Raw genomic sequence first — 13,055 nt, 5'->3', positions numbered from 1 at the left:
AGACAATGGGTACCTGGGAGCTAATTAAGTGGCCACACGCTGCTGTGATTCAATAAGAGGGAGGCACAGGAGTGAGCTCTAGGTCGGACTATGGTCTGTGCTGGCCCTCAGTGACCTTACTCAACATGGCTTCTGTAGGGTGGTGGGGACACAATCTCTCACATCTTCGACCTACATAAGTGGAGGTGAGGAAGGGAACACAGGACAGCAGAGAAATTGGGTGGCAGGTGAAAAGAAATGAGGAGTCAAGGGAAATCTTGTTTGGCTTATTTGTTTTGGCACTGGGGATTAAATTCAGGGCTTTGCACTGAGCTGCATCCCTAGCCCTCTTTTCATTTTTCATTTTGAGACAAGGTTGCCCAGCTTGGGCTTATATTTATGATCCTCCCGCCTCAGCCATCAAAAGTGCTAGAATTACAGGTGGTGACACCACACCTAGAATAAATTTGACTCATTATGATAATGAACCAAACATGCCCAGTAGTGTTTTGTCTAGATCCTTTTCAAGCATGTGATCTACGGCTGTAACTGAGCCTGCCTGGGAATGTGGCTACCATATTTCTTTTTGCTGCTGTTATTGTTTTCTGGCAGTAGTGGGGATGAACCCAGGGCCTCCTGTGTGACTAGATAAACACTGAGTTAAATCCTTAACCCTATGTTTCCTTTTACACATATCATCTTTGGAACATGTCCATCCCCTCCATGTGCTTTCCCCTATAGGCATGTGTTAACTCTCCAGGAAAATCCACACACCATGTTGGCTCCTAGGGAGCAGCCTGCAAAAGACCCCTGGGTTCTCCTTACTTGCTGCAAACAATAAAACTCTCTACTTTACCTTTTATTCCCTGCATGTACTTTTTGGCTTTGCACTCACCAAGATGTAAACCCATTGTATTCGTTGCAGAAATGAAGATTTGGGAATAGAGAGCAGCTGTTTGTAAGAAAAAAAGACGATACGTGGAAGTGTGAGTTGAGGACAAGATTGTGGTGGGATTGCTAGGCTCTGCGGAGGGCCTACTTGAGACCTATACTCCACTTGAAATGGTCTTCTAAGTGAAGACATTGACCGTGTTTTCTCCTCTTTCTAGAACCCAGTCTCTGTCAGTTATAATTATTCATTTATTATGCAATGATGTATATCACCATTTACTCATTCATTCTTTTTTATTTTTTCTGGTATCAGGGATTGAACTCAGGACCTTGCACTTGCCATGCAGGTGCTCATGCTGCTGAGCTATATCCCTGGCCCTCTTCATTCATTCTTATTTATTGAGTACTGGACACTGTTTTAGATACTGGGGTTGTAATGGCAGAGAAAGCAGATCTCTGCTTTTGAGGAATTTATCTTCTGCAGTTTAAAAGAGTAAGCTGTCATCATGGGGAAATTTAATAAAAACCAACAAAGAATGAAAGTTTTGGTGTTTAAGTTCTCAGAACTGGATCACCTAAATCCCTAAGAGAACATGAGAGATCGGGCACAGCAAAGGAGGTGAGCATGTGGGGGCTGATGTGGGGAAGGCATCTCTCTTTCTTTCCCACTAACGCTGGGCTGACTCTGTGGAGTCCGGCCAAGTGCAGCAGACAGGGATAATCCGCGGACATTTTCTTCTGTAGTGTCAGAGCAGGGATCCATCATTATCTCCAGAAGAGCATGAATTAATTAACCATCATAACAAAACGAGGTCTGGTCCATCCAAATTCTTAGGCCTGCATAAACCCTAGAAGATAAAACTTCCTTTGAACTTATGAGTGTGTCCAGAAGGCAAACAGAGGCAACTTGAAAAGGATTTACTGCCAGAGTCTCCTTGTTTCAACAGCTTTCTTTCTGACCCATTGTTGCTTTTCCTTCTGTTCACCTTTCTCTTTCTCACTGATTTTCTTCCAACTCCTGTTTAAAGGACCCTAGGTCCACTGGCTCTGGAAGCTGCCCCCTGGCAGGCCACAGGCATCCGTGGAAAGGAGGTTTCCATTTGCTCACAAAGAAGAGCACAGGTAGTTTGAGCTGGAGATGACTCCAGGGCAAGAATTTGGGTCCTTCAGGAACAACCTCAGCCCACACAAACTCTGTTCCAGAAAGCAAGAATAGAGTCCTGCCCCCTGGCTCCAGGGGAAAAACTGCAATGTAGTGGGTGACTCTGCGTTCTGTTCTTTTGCATTAATGTGGCTGTTTGAAAAGGGGAACAGAGAACATGACGGTTTTTACTTAGTTGTTAGAAGCAGCACTTGCCCAGGCCATCTCCCTTTTTGTGCAGTAGGTGTCAGCCACACACAGCCTTTCTTTGTAGGTCCACCACTACCTGTAGGACAGCAAAGCCTCCCTCCTTTTCCTGGTTAGAAGGATCAATTTCTCCCCATGTTAAGCATACTACCGAACAATGAGAATGGTCTGTCAGAAGCTGGAAATAGAGTTATGCTAAATAGTTAGGACATGGAGAGGATGCAAATGTTGGGCGACCTGGATTAAGTCCTGCAGGTCTCACTGAGCCCCACTGTCAAGTGCTGACATCAAGTGGGCCTGCAAAAGATTCAGTTATGACACCAGCTCAAGAACATGTGAGGACAGGGCTAGATCAGAATTCTCTTGCCAGGTATGGTGGCACGTACCTATAGACCCAGCATTAGGGAGGCAGAGACAAGAGGATTGCCACGTAGTGAGTTCAAGACCAGCATGAACTACATAGTGAAACCCTATCTCAAAACAAACAAACAAGCAAAAGTCTTCTCTTTACAAGTGAAAAGTTGAACCATCAACTATGATAGCCTGGAAAAAGCATTTAGTGTAAGCCACTGGTGTCCTATTTGCCCAGTAAATTAAATATCTGATCTTTGACCTTAGGTAACACACTCCCTTGAGCCTTAGTATTATGATCTTTAAAATCTTTAAGATAAGAGATGGGGTTAGGCTCAGTGATAGAACTGTTATGTAGCTTGTGGAAAGCTCTGGGTTTGATGCTAAGCACCATAAAAATAAACAAATCTTTAGAATAACTACTTTATCTGTTCAAGATCTTTGATGAAGGAGGAATAATATATTGTTTAGAAAAGTTGTGAACTGTAAAGCACATTTGATATTTATGTATTTATTTTTGAGATAGACATGTGGTATAGTTCATGCTGGCATTGAGTTCACTACTAGCCCACCCTGGCCTTGAACTCTCAAATCCTCCTGCCTCAGTTTTCCTAGTGCTGGGATTATAGTCATAGGCCACTATGCTCAGCTCCAAGAGCAATTTGAATGTAGAGAAAAATAAGAAAAAAAATTTGGCCAGGTGTGGTGGCCCATGCCTATAATCCCAGCACTCAGGATGCTGAGGCAGGAGGATAGTTGCAAGTTTAAGATCAGCTTGGGCTACAAAGTGAGCTCAAGGCCAGCCTAAGCTGCATAGAGAGATTGTCTCAAATAAATAAATAAATAAATAAATAAAATTTAAAAAATAAAAATTTATTTTCTTTAATCTTGAGTTAAAAAAAAAGGCAAATGTACAACAAAGATATATTTTCAAGGATTTTTTTGTTCAGTCTGTGTGGCATGATAACTGCTTTTAAGGGGAAGATAAGATTTCTTTGTACTTTTAATTAATACTGTGATATTGTAGGCACTAAAGCAGAGCTAGCAGTGCTTTCTCGAGTTTCACCTTGGTTTACTTTAACAGGTTGAGATGTTTGTGGTAGGATGTAACTTAACTGTTAACTCTGAGGTCTGAAGTGCTTAGCTGCAGAGCCAGATTGCTTAGTAGACCAGATCTTGTGTCTCTGAAGTGTTGAGATTCCCTCATGTTTAAAGGAATATTTGTTAAGATAGCTTGAGTTTTCTTATAGGATCTTTTATTAAACTTTCCCCAGTAGTTTCAGATCCGCATGTCCTAGGCTTCTAGAAGTACGGTGTACTGAAAACTTGACGGCAGGAGCTGCACGGGCTTGTTTTCCAAAGAAAAGTACTCTTTCAAGGGAGAGACAACTTCTAGGCTATTTCAAAAATCATTCGGAACAAGGCCTGTGAGTGGAAGTTAGTGCCCAGGTCACATTCTGCTAAGAGGTAATAAATACAGCTGAGTTTAAAAATAAAAAAAAAATTTTTAAAAAAGATATAGGTAAAAAAGAATTGAGTACTGCAGGGCTCGATGGTGCATGCCTGTAACCCCAGCACTTTGAGAGGCTGAGGCAGAAGCCTAATCTGGTCAATTTAGCAGGATGCTGTCTAAAAATAAAAAAGAACTTAGTATTCAAAATTTAATAAGATTTAGTTAATTATTTTTCTCAACATACTTTAATACTTTTTCTGCCTTGTGTTCAATGTTAATCACAGGACACATTTAGAGTTTTATGTTGCAAAAGATCTGGACCTAAAGAGCGGCACCTAATGGGAATAATGGTCCCTCTGGAGGAAGGGAGGGATTCCTTTCCTGGCTTTTACATTGCACCATTAATAGACTGCCATAAGCCACTTGTAAATTGCAAGTGCTTAAAAAAAAAAAAAAAAGCAATATTAATCTTCAACAACTCTTTCTCTCCAATTCGGTGCACACTCTATCCCAAGAATATATTTGATCTCATAACTGCCTTTAGCATCCTATTTTATAAATTGAGAGGGCTCAAGCTTTTTGGATTATCAATTTGCACTGATTGTGTAGAGAGGCCTCAATTTCATAAGTCACATTTTATCCCACAGTAAAACCATTTAAATTAGCCTAACCATTCAAATTAGCACCACAAAACATTAAGGAAGAACTCACATTTGAGAAGAAAGATGATTTGTTTTATCTCTTGATATTGAAATCTGAGTAGAAGTCTTCAAATTAGATTGGCTAACTGAATCTATCAAATTTTCCCTGTTTCCTAAGGTTGTCAGTAAAGACCAGAGGCAGTTCAAATTTCTTTCCATTACTCATTCCCTCCTATGGAGTTTTGTGCTATATATTCATTCCCTGCCATGTCTGTTCTTTTCGTTGAAAAATCCCTTACATACCACCCTTTACTTTCTTTTTTTCTTTTTTTACTTTTTTCTTTGTTTTTCTGAGGCTTTCAATTTACTATACCTTGAACCAGCAGAAGAAGAGGAGTTGAAATCTCAACCTTTACCAAAAAAAAAAAAAAAAAAAACAGAAAAAAATCTCAACCTTTGAAACCTCTTAATCCTTGCTGAGTAATCAAGGAGCAAACTGAAAAGAAGACTGCTGATTGGACTTTACCCTATTTGAAAATGGTTTTGCATTTGGCTCAGCCATTGAAAATTAAGTATTTATTTGCCTTGAAACCTCAAATCTTTTGGAACATCTTCTATAAAGTGAGGCCAAATCTCTGTAGTTTATGATCAGGTTGGCAAACCTTATTTTTCATATCCACTTTAAAATAAATAAAAGTTGCATAATACATTTGATAATATTTAAGGGAGCAGAGTGGACAGAGAGGTAAAGAGGATCAAGACATGGTGCGTATATACTCATTTCTCTCCGCGAACATATTTACCACGTATTGGAAAAGTATGCAAATAAATAAAAAAAATTTTTAAGATCCAAAATTGCTTTAAACCTGTGGGGTTGTCTCTGCTATATTGCATCAGTTATTGTTTTTTGGGTTTTTTTTTTCCTTTCTTTCTTTCAAGGTACTTTACAGTTAGAGATAGCACTGCTCTTGTGGAAAAGCAAAACAGTTTCTGAGTGAAATTCCTCTGGGAAGAGAAGGTACAATACCAGTACATAATGTGTTAGTCGTCTTTTTTCCCTGGTTGGTTACTAGGAATGGGACCCAGGGCCTCCCACATGTGAGGCAACTTCTCCAGCCCGTAAAGCCAGTAAATCTGCTTTATGAGCACTACAAGACGGGTCATTTCTCCCATCTACTTTTCAAATAACGTAGACACAAATATGGACGCAAAGTTGTGGACCATGGTCAGAGGTGCCCACCCCCCAAGTCAACTCCACATGAGGTCGGAGGACAGAGCAGCTACCGTCTCTTCATGGAAATTTTGTTTCTTTTACATTCTTCATTGCTCACTGTGTCACTAAATGAAACTCTTTGCCATCATTATTAATTCCTTCCATTCGAAGTGATTTAAGATGATGCCCCTGCAACCTTCTCTCCTATATCCTCAAATAAGCCATACCTAAATAAAACACCTCCCCTTTTATTTCTGATGACATTAAAAGTAAGTGTACAACTGTTCCCTTTATAAATCTCACAAGTGCCGCACGACCTATCATGCAATACTAGCTAAGGAGCTCTCCGGGAGAGGTTGATGTGAAAGGATTTTTACTTCCACTTCGGTACAAGAAGAAAGCGATTATTACAAAGAGAAGGGTTATTCATTTATTTATTTATTTTTAAGAGAAGGACTTTAATCCATTTCCCCTGCGATCTCTGGGGGCTCTGGGCTAACGTTTAGAGGAGGAGGTGGAAAAGAAGGAGCCCAGGATGGAGGAATCGGGGGCGGAGCCTGACCAGCAAATAAAGCCCGTGGCTAAAAGGGAAGCACATTCGAGTGCGCAGGAGCCGCTCTCCCGCAGCCTAGAGTCGCTCTCCTGCAGCCCGGAGCGAGGGAGCAGCTGGCGCCCAGAGCCCGAGAGCAACCCGGGAGCGAGAAGGAGGCGAGGGGATAGAGCCGCGCTGAAGAAGCGGAAGCCGAGCGGGGAGGGGAAAGCGAGCCTCAGCAGGTGGAAACCAGATCTAGAGCCAACCCGCTGGGTCCACGGCATTGTTTTTGTGGACGAGAAGAAAGTACCTGAGGATTGCCCTTTCCCCCATCTCAGGCAGCGAAAACTACTTCTATCCTCCTTTAAAGAAAGGACCAAGGGGAAGCCAAGGCAATCCCTGAGAGCTGCAGGGAAATCCAGGCTGTCTTTTTGCACGGACCAGAGCCATCCTGCTTTCGAAGAGCCCCTTGGTTCTGGAGAATTCCAGCTGGACCAGCGAGACTGCTCTATTTTTACACTTAAATATATATGTCCTCTAGCGACACGATCCTTGTTGGTAAGCACAGGTGACAAGGACGGGTCGGTACAAAGGAATATTTTTCAGTTTTTCCCTTTTCTCTGCTCGTCTGGGTAGAGGTCAGGAGTGGTCCCGATTTCGAAAAAGGGCGTATAAATTTGAAAAGTCTCTCTTTACCTGCACCCACATACTGACGCACATACGCGCTTAGAGAGGCAGGTTGCTTTTGGAAAGGCTGGAACCCAACTAAGAAAGATGGAAAAAGGAGCGCGGCACCGCAGCAGCGCGGAGAAGAACGCCCCTGCCGATGGCGAGTGCGAGGCCGGACCCGGGGCCGGCTCCGGGGCGGGCGGGGTGGCCCTGAAGAAGGAGATCGGATTGGTCAGCGCCTGCGGGATCATCGTGGGTGAGTGCGCGCCTCCCGCCGGCAGGGCCACTTTGGGGTGCGCCGGAGTTTTAACCCCTCTGGAGCTCCTGTTTACTTCCTATCTCATATAACCCACCTCCCCTGGTCAAGTTTGAAAAGTGTGGGAATCGGTCTGTGTCTCACATCGGTTCCTCCAAAGCAGGCTGCACAGCTCTGTGCATAGAATGGAACCAATAGGGGTCAAGGGGACCTGGACCTGGTGAACCGCGCATCCTGGCAGTGCCCCCGGAAGCCTGGTAAAAATGTAGGTCTCTTGGCCTTTCCCTTGGAGCTTCCAGTTGAGACGAGTCTGATTCAAGCTCAGGGACCTAGTTTTTAAACTAGCTTCTAGACAGCTAGCCTCAGCAGGCTGCGGCTTTTGAAGCACATTTAGTGGATACTTTGTTGTTTGATGTTGTTGGAAGCTGTGGGATGTGTCAAAAAATAGCATCAAGGTCCACAGCTATAATGCTTTGGGTTTGTCGCCTTTCCCATCCGATGAAGCACTTTCGTTGTATGGAGGTAACAAGGCTGCTATTCCCATTTCACAGGAAATTGTGGGAGAAAGAGTGGGTAGGCCACGCTCTTCTGTAATGAAGAGTTTACAGGTTTTTCAGTTGCCTAGGAAAGTCCTCATGACTCTTAACACACCCGAAGACCCCGTGAGGGTCTCAGAATCAGGAGTAACCAGAGTGGGGCAAGGAGGAGGAGGTGCTGGGCCGCGGAGATAGCTCAGTGGAATAAGTGCTTCCCTGGCAAGCGCAAGGGTCTGAGTTCAATCCCCGGTGGCCCCGGTCTACACGCTATGGTACTGGGGTCCCACATGCAACCTCAAAGGACACTGTAGCCTCCTCTTCCTAGAGAAGTGCAGAGGGCAATGGCTCATTCCTGCCCTCACTTTGGATAGTGAGGATTGGAACCTTCCTCCTGGATGGTCAGGCCCAGATGCGTTTCTGTGTCACTACTCCTTTTTGATTTTTTGGTACCACGAATCCAACTCAGGACCTCGTGTTTGCCAGGCAGGAGCCTTGCCACTGAGCTATATCCCGGGTCCTGTGTCATTACTCTTGAAGTTGCTCTGTGAAGGATTCCTCTGTCCTCATGCCCTGTGAACCAGTTTGCCTGGACCATACCGTGTTCCATGCATAGCTCTTAGATATTTTGGCATCTGAGCCGCGGTGATACCGGAGAGCACCCTTGAAGTCAAATAAAATCAGCGCAGCATTCAGATAATCCTCTTCACCTCCACACCCAGACTTCAGGGATTCATGCTCAGTCCCTTTCAAAATGGAATCCCACTTCCCCGAATTCTCTATGAGAAAATTTCCAGGCATCTACAGTTATAAAGATGTAATGTTATTTTTAAAAAACTGTATGCATGATGTGAACCTTTCATCATCTTTTGTCATTATACTTTTTTTCCCCCTGGTATCTCCTTTACTTTATCTCAAATTCTCTGAAAAATGAGATCAGCCAGGTACTCATTATGTATGTATGGCACATGCCAATTAAAGGTCTATAAATAGCCCAGAGTCTATTACCTTCCATCAGTTCAACTGATAGCATTAGGCCCTTCCCTCCCTTTGGGAAGGTTTTCATTCACAGGCAGATGTGCAGATGTGCAGACGATGCACACATTTGATCACCCCTCCCCCTTATACACAGGTATTCACAGGTAGAGAGGATTTTTCTATATATGGACTGAGGTTTCTATTTCTTTAATGTTTTTCTAATACTGTGAGTAAATGGAAGTGTTCAGGTGTAAGTTCAATTTCGGTGGTATGGATGTCACTCCCACGCCATCTGTGACTTCACAAACCATACTTCAATGTGAAAATAGTCCCAAAGCTCCCACAGTGACATTGCAGAAATGAAAACACCAGCTGTGGTATTCTATGGAAAAAGAGATTCTAAGTAACAGTATGTGATTTCAGAAAGATCGGGATGTTTTTCTAGTGGGGGGATCCTCGGAGAATCAACAGGCACTGTACTACCTTCCCCCCCCCCCCCAAGCTATAATGAGAAGCAGATCTCCCGCTTTAGGATGACTTAAGGGAAAAATCTTGTTTGCTGTCCTCCTGTGAGGCTATTGAGTTGCAGATGTGCCAAGGAGCTGCCCTGTCCTCTTCTAAAGGGATTTCCAAGTTGATTTAAGTTCTTTCGAGATCAAATGCAAAAACAGAATTTGTATTTTCCATGCAGTTCAGGGATCTGGTGTTCAATGTCAACACTATGGAAAAAGAAAATTAAAAGGCAAAAAGGACATTTCCTAAGTGAATCAGATGATAGGTTTGAGAAAATGCCATTTGCTAGAAATATGCCTGAGACCCAGCTGACAGAGAGATAAGTTAAATTCTATGTTTCATACAGGCTTGCAATTTTCATTCACAGTCATCATGAATGATGAAAAGGAGGAATAACAAAATGGTTGGTATTATGGAAATAAAAAATGCACTGGGGCTGGGGAGATAGCTCAGTAGAATAAGCACTTGCCTGGCAAGTGCAAGGGCCTGAGTTCAATCCCTGGTTCCACAAGAAAGAAACAAAGAAAGAAACAAAGAAAGAAAGAAAGAAAGAAAGAAAGAAAGAAAGAAAGAAAGAAAGAAAGAAAGAAAGAAAGAAAGAAGTAAAAGCCAGGTATAATGGTGCATACCTGTAATCGAAGCATTCAGGAGGCTGAGGTAGGAGGACTGTCATAAGTTTGAGGCCAGGCTGAGGTACATAGTGAGTTCAAACCCAGCATGAACTACATAGTAAGATTCATTCTTGAAGAAACAATGAAGAAGAAGAACTAATAGAACATTGATGCCCTAGAGTTACTTATAATCTGATTAGGAGATGAAATTCATAGGCATTACATAGAGAACAATTGAGAGTTAGCAATAGAATTTAGCTGTGTTGAGATCTGGCATGAGCCAGGTTAGGTGAAAGTCTATCAGGAGGCCCATGGAAAAAGTCTCACCAGCAACCAGATTAGTAAACCACTTAAAGGGTATGGGAGGAATGGGGTAGTGAGTACAACTCTGAGAGATTTTGTAAGTGATTCCTCAGGCAAAAATTGTTTTCTTTGGGCCAGGGGTGAGACTCAGTGATAAAGAACATGCTTAGCATGTTCAGGGTCCTGGGTTCAATCCCTAGCAGGAGAAAAAGAGAAAGTCATGTCTTACACACCTCAGAATCTTTAGTGCTTAACAGAGAGCCTAATATGCAACAATTATTCAGATGATTGTTGAATTCAATTGACTCTTGGGCAAAAATCTGAAGATAGTAGTAATAAGCATTTACCCAAAAAAGGTATTGGAGGGCCGGCCAGATAGTTCACTGGCCAGATAGTTCTGCTTAGGCAGAGCACAGGGACCAGGGTTCGATCCCTGGCGTGCCCTGCCAGCCCTGCCCTCAGGGCACACTGAGACCATTGAGACAGGGCATGGTGGCGCATGCCTTTAAGCCCAGCACTTGGGAGGCTGAAAACAAGAGGATCACTACACGTCTGATCTGTGTAGTAAGACCCTATAGACCCTATACTAAATACAAAAAAAAAAAAAAAAAAAAAAAGGCTGTGGCAGTGCACATTTATAATCCCAGCACTGGAAGGCTGAGGCAGGAAGATTGCTGTAATTTCAAGGCCAGCCAGGGCTGCATAATGAGTTCAAGTGCAGCCTAAACTACACAGTGAGACTGTCTCAAAAAAAAAAAAAAAGCTGGGCCTTTGGGTGCATTCCTGTAATCCTAGCACTTGGGAGGCAGAGGCAGGAGGATTGCTGCAAGTTTGCAACCAGCCTGGGCTACAAAGTGAGTTAAAGGCCAGTCTGAACTGCACAGCAAGGCACTGTCTAAAAAAAAAAAACCAGGAAGAAAAAAAAAAAAAAGACTGTTGGGGACCTGAATTTTTTTTTTTAAATTTTCAGTGTTTTGTTTTGAGACAGAGTGTCACTACACAGTCCAGTGCAGTCTTGAACTCTTGGCAATCCTCCTGCCTCAGTATCCTGAGTGATGGGATTACAGGCGTACACTGCCATACCTAGCCTCACTTGAAAACTTTGAAGTTAGGAATAATTTTATCAACCTGAGCAATTATGTATGTATGTCTTTGTTTATAGTGCCAGGGACCCACTCAGGGCTTGATGCGCACTAAGCAGGCATTCTACCACTCATCTACAACCCAGCCCTCCTTTTAAATTTCTAATATCATCTTTGTCCTAACTTTACCAGGCTATTGTTCTCCAGGTACCAGACTGAGGAAACCTTTGGTAACAAAAGAACTTAGATTTCACTGTGAACCAGGAGTCTCCCCCAAATCTAAAATGAATGTGAAAGATAGCAAAATTCATTTATAGATGATACTAAAACTATTGTTATGTTTGTGTGTGTTACTGGGGATTGAACACAGGACCTTTACTCTGAGGTACACCCCCACTGTTTTGTTTTTTTGCAGAACCAGGGACTGAACTCAGAACCTTGCACTTGCCAAGCAGGCACTTATGTCACTGAGATATCTTCCCAGCCCCTTGCTTTGTTTTTCAGACAGATCTTTCACAGTTGCTAGGCTGCCTAAACTGGGCTTGCACTTTTGATCTTCCTGTCTCAGCTTCACAGAGTGCAGGGATAACAGATGTCTGACACCACACCCAACCCCAAAACTATTGTTAATAGCTGTCATTATTAAATATATATATATATATATTACATGCCAGGCACTGCTCCAGTTACCTAATGTGCATTGTATGTTTGTCCCTCTAGGTGTTAGGTACTTATTAGCTCTTGCTACAGATAAAGAAATGCAAACTCAGGGATAAACAACCTGCTAAAGGTCACACAACTAAAGTCTTGGAATCAGGATTCCAACACAGAGCATGCCTAAAATCCTAACTCTCTCCTATTTCTAAGTCTAAATGTATATTATCCTGAGTGTGGGCAGAATTTTGTTTCATTTTGTTTTGTTTGTTCTTGTTGTTTTGAGAAAAATTCTCACTCTGCAGCCCAAGCTGGCCTCAGACTCCCGGTCCTCCCTGTCAGCCTCCCAAGCTCAGGGATTATGAGCACAAGCCACGGTGCCAGCCTTCCCTTTACAGGTGAAGTGTTCGCACCGTTTGGCTTCCAGGGAGGAAGGCTGCTGCAGTCAGCTGAGGTGGAGGAAGACAGGATTGAGGGGAGGGGTGTCCTGGAAAGACTCGCGGCTCCCTGTGTACGTGGTGTTCCCACACAACCCCCAACCTCTCCTCTGTGGGTCCTTCTCCTTCTCAGCCACATTGGCAGTTTCTACACAGTCCCTGGCTATCTAGATCACTTTATACCAGTCATGCACGTGCCCAGAAAGGAGGTCTGAGGCAAACAAGTCAGCTACAGAGTCTAGAGTTCAGTTCCTAATTTATCAGCTCATTCTGTTGTCAGCACATTGTATGCTAATGAAGGAACTTGGTATATTTGCTTAGATGGTGGTGGTAATAGAGGTTGAAACTGGGGCTTTGTGCATGCTAGACAAGCTCCCTGCCACTGTACTGCTGCCCCAGCTTGTCAGGACAACTGGACCTGCCAACTCCAGAGCCAAAATGCTTCTCCATTTCCCACATCTAATTGGCAGCCGAGAGAAAAAAAGAGGAGGGTGGATATATATTTATGGTGGCAGAAATGGCCAAGCAGGAAAATAGAAGTAGGACTGAATTCTGAAAGACCATGGATGTCTGATACTAAAAACTTAGAAGAAAAATACTTTGTAAATATA

The 13,055-nt window shown here is 43.2% G+C and overlaps 1 protein-coding gene across 5 annotated transcripts in view; it reads left to right on the top strand.

Moving 5' to 3' along the window:
- The first annotated feature begins 1,471 nt into the window (after positions 1 to 1,471).
- The window catches only part of Slc7a8 (solute carrier family 7 member 8), a 66,365-nt gene continuing 54,781 nt past the window's right edge, over positions 1,472 to 13,055 (top strand). For 2 of the 5 annotated variants that reach the window (XM_004646682.2, XM_023706940.1), the window contains exon 1: positions 6,466 to 7,333. In XM_004646682.2, the coding sequence (XP_004646739.1) occupies positions 7,183 to 7,333 (151 nt within the window). In that variant the 5' untranslated portion in view covers positions 6,466 to 7,182. Of the gene's footprint in view, positions 1,490 to 1,909; positions 2,130 to 6,464; positions 7,334 to 13,055 lie in introns of those variants that run through there. The other 3 variants (XM_023706942.1, XM_023706941.1, XM_023706939.1) reach the window with 3 other exon arrangements.

This window comes from Octodon degus, unplaced genomic scaffold, assembly GCF_000260255.1.
Source record: "Octodon degus isolate 3935 unplaced genomic scaffold, OctDeg1.0 scaffold00276, whole genome shotgun sequence".
In the NCBI taxonomy this organism is placed as follows: domain Eukaryota; kingdom Metazoa; phylum Chordata; class Mammalia; order Rodentia; family Octodontidae; genus Octodon; species Octodon degus.
Note: the sequence above shows the minus strand (reverse complement) of the source record. Positions and strands in the feature narration are given on the sequence as shown.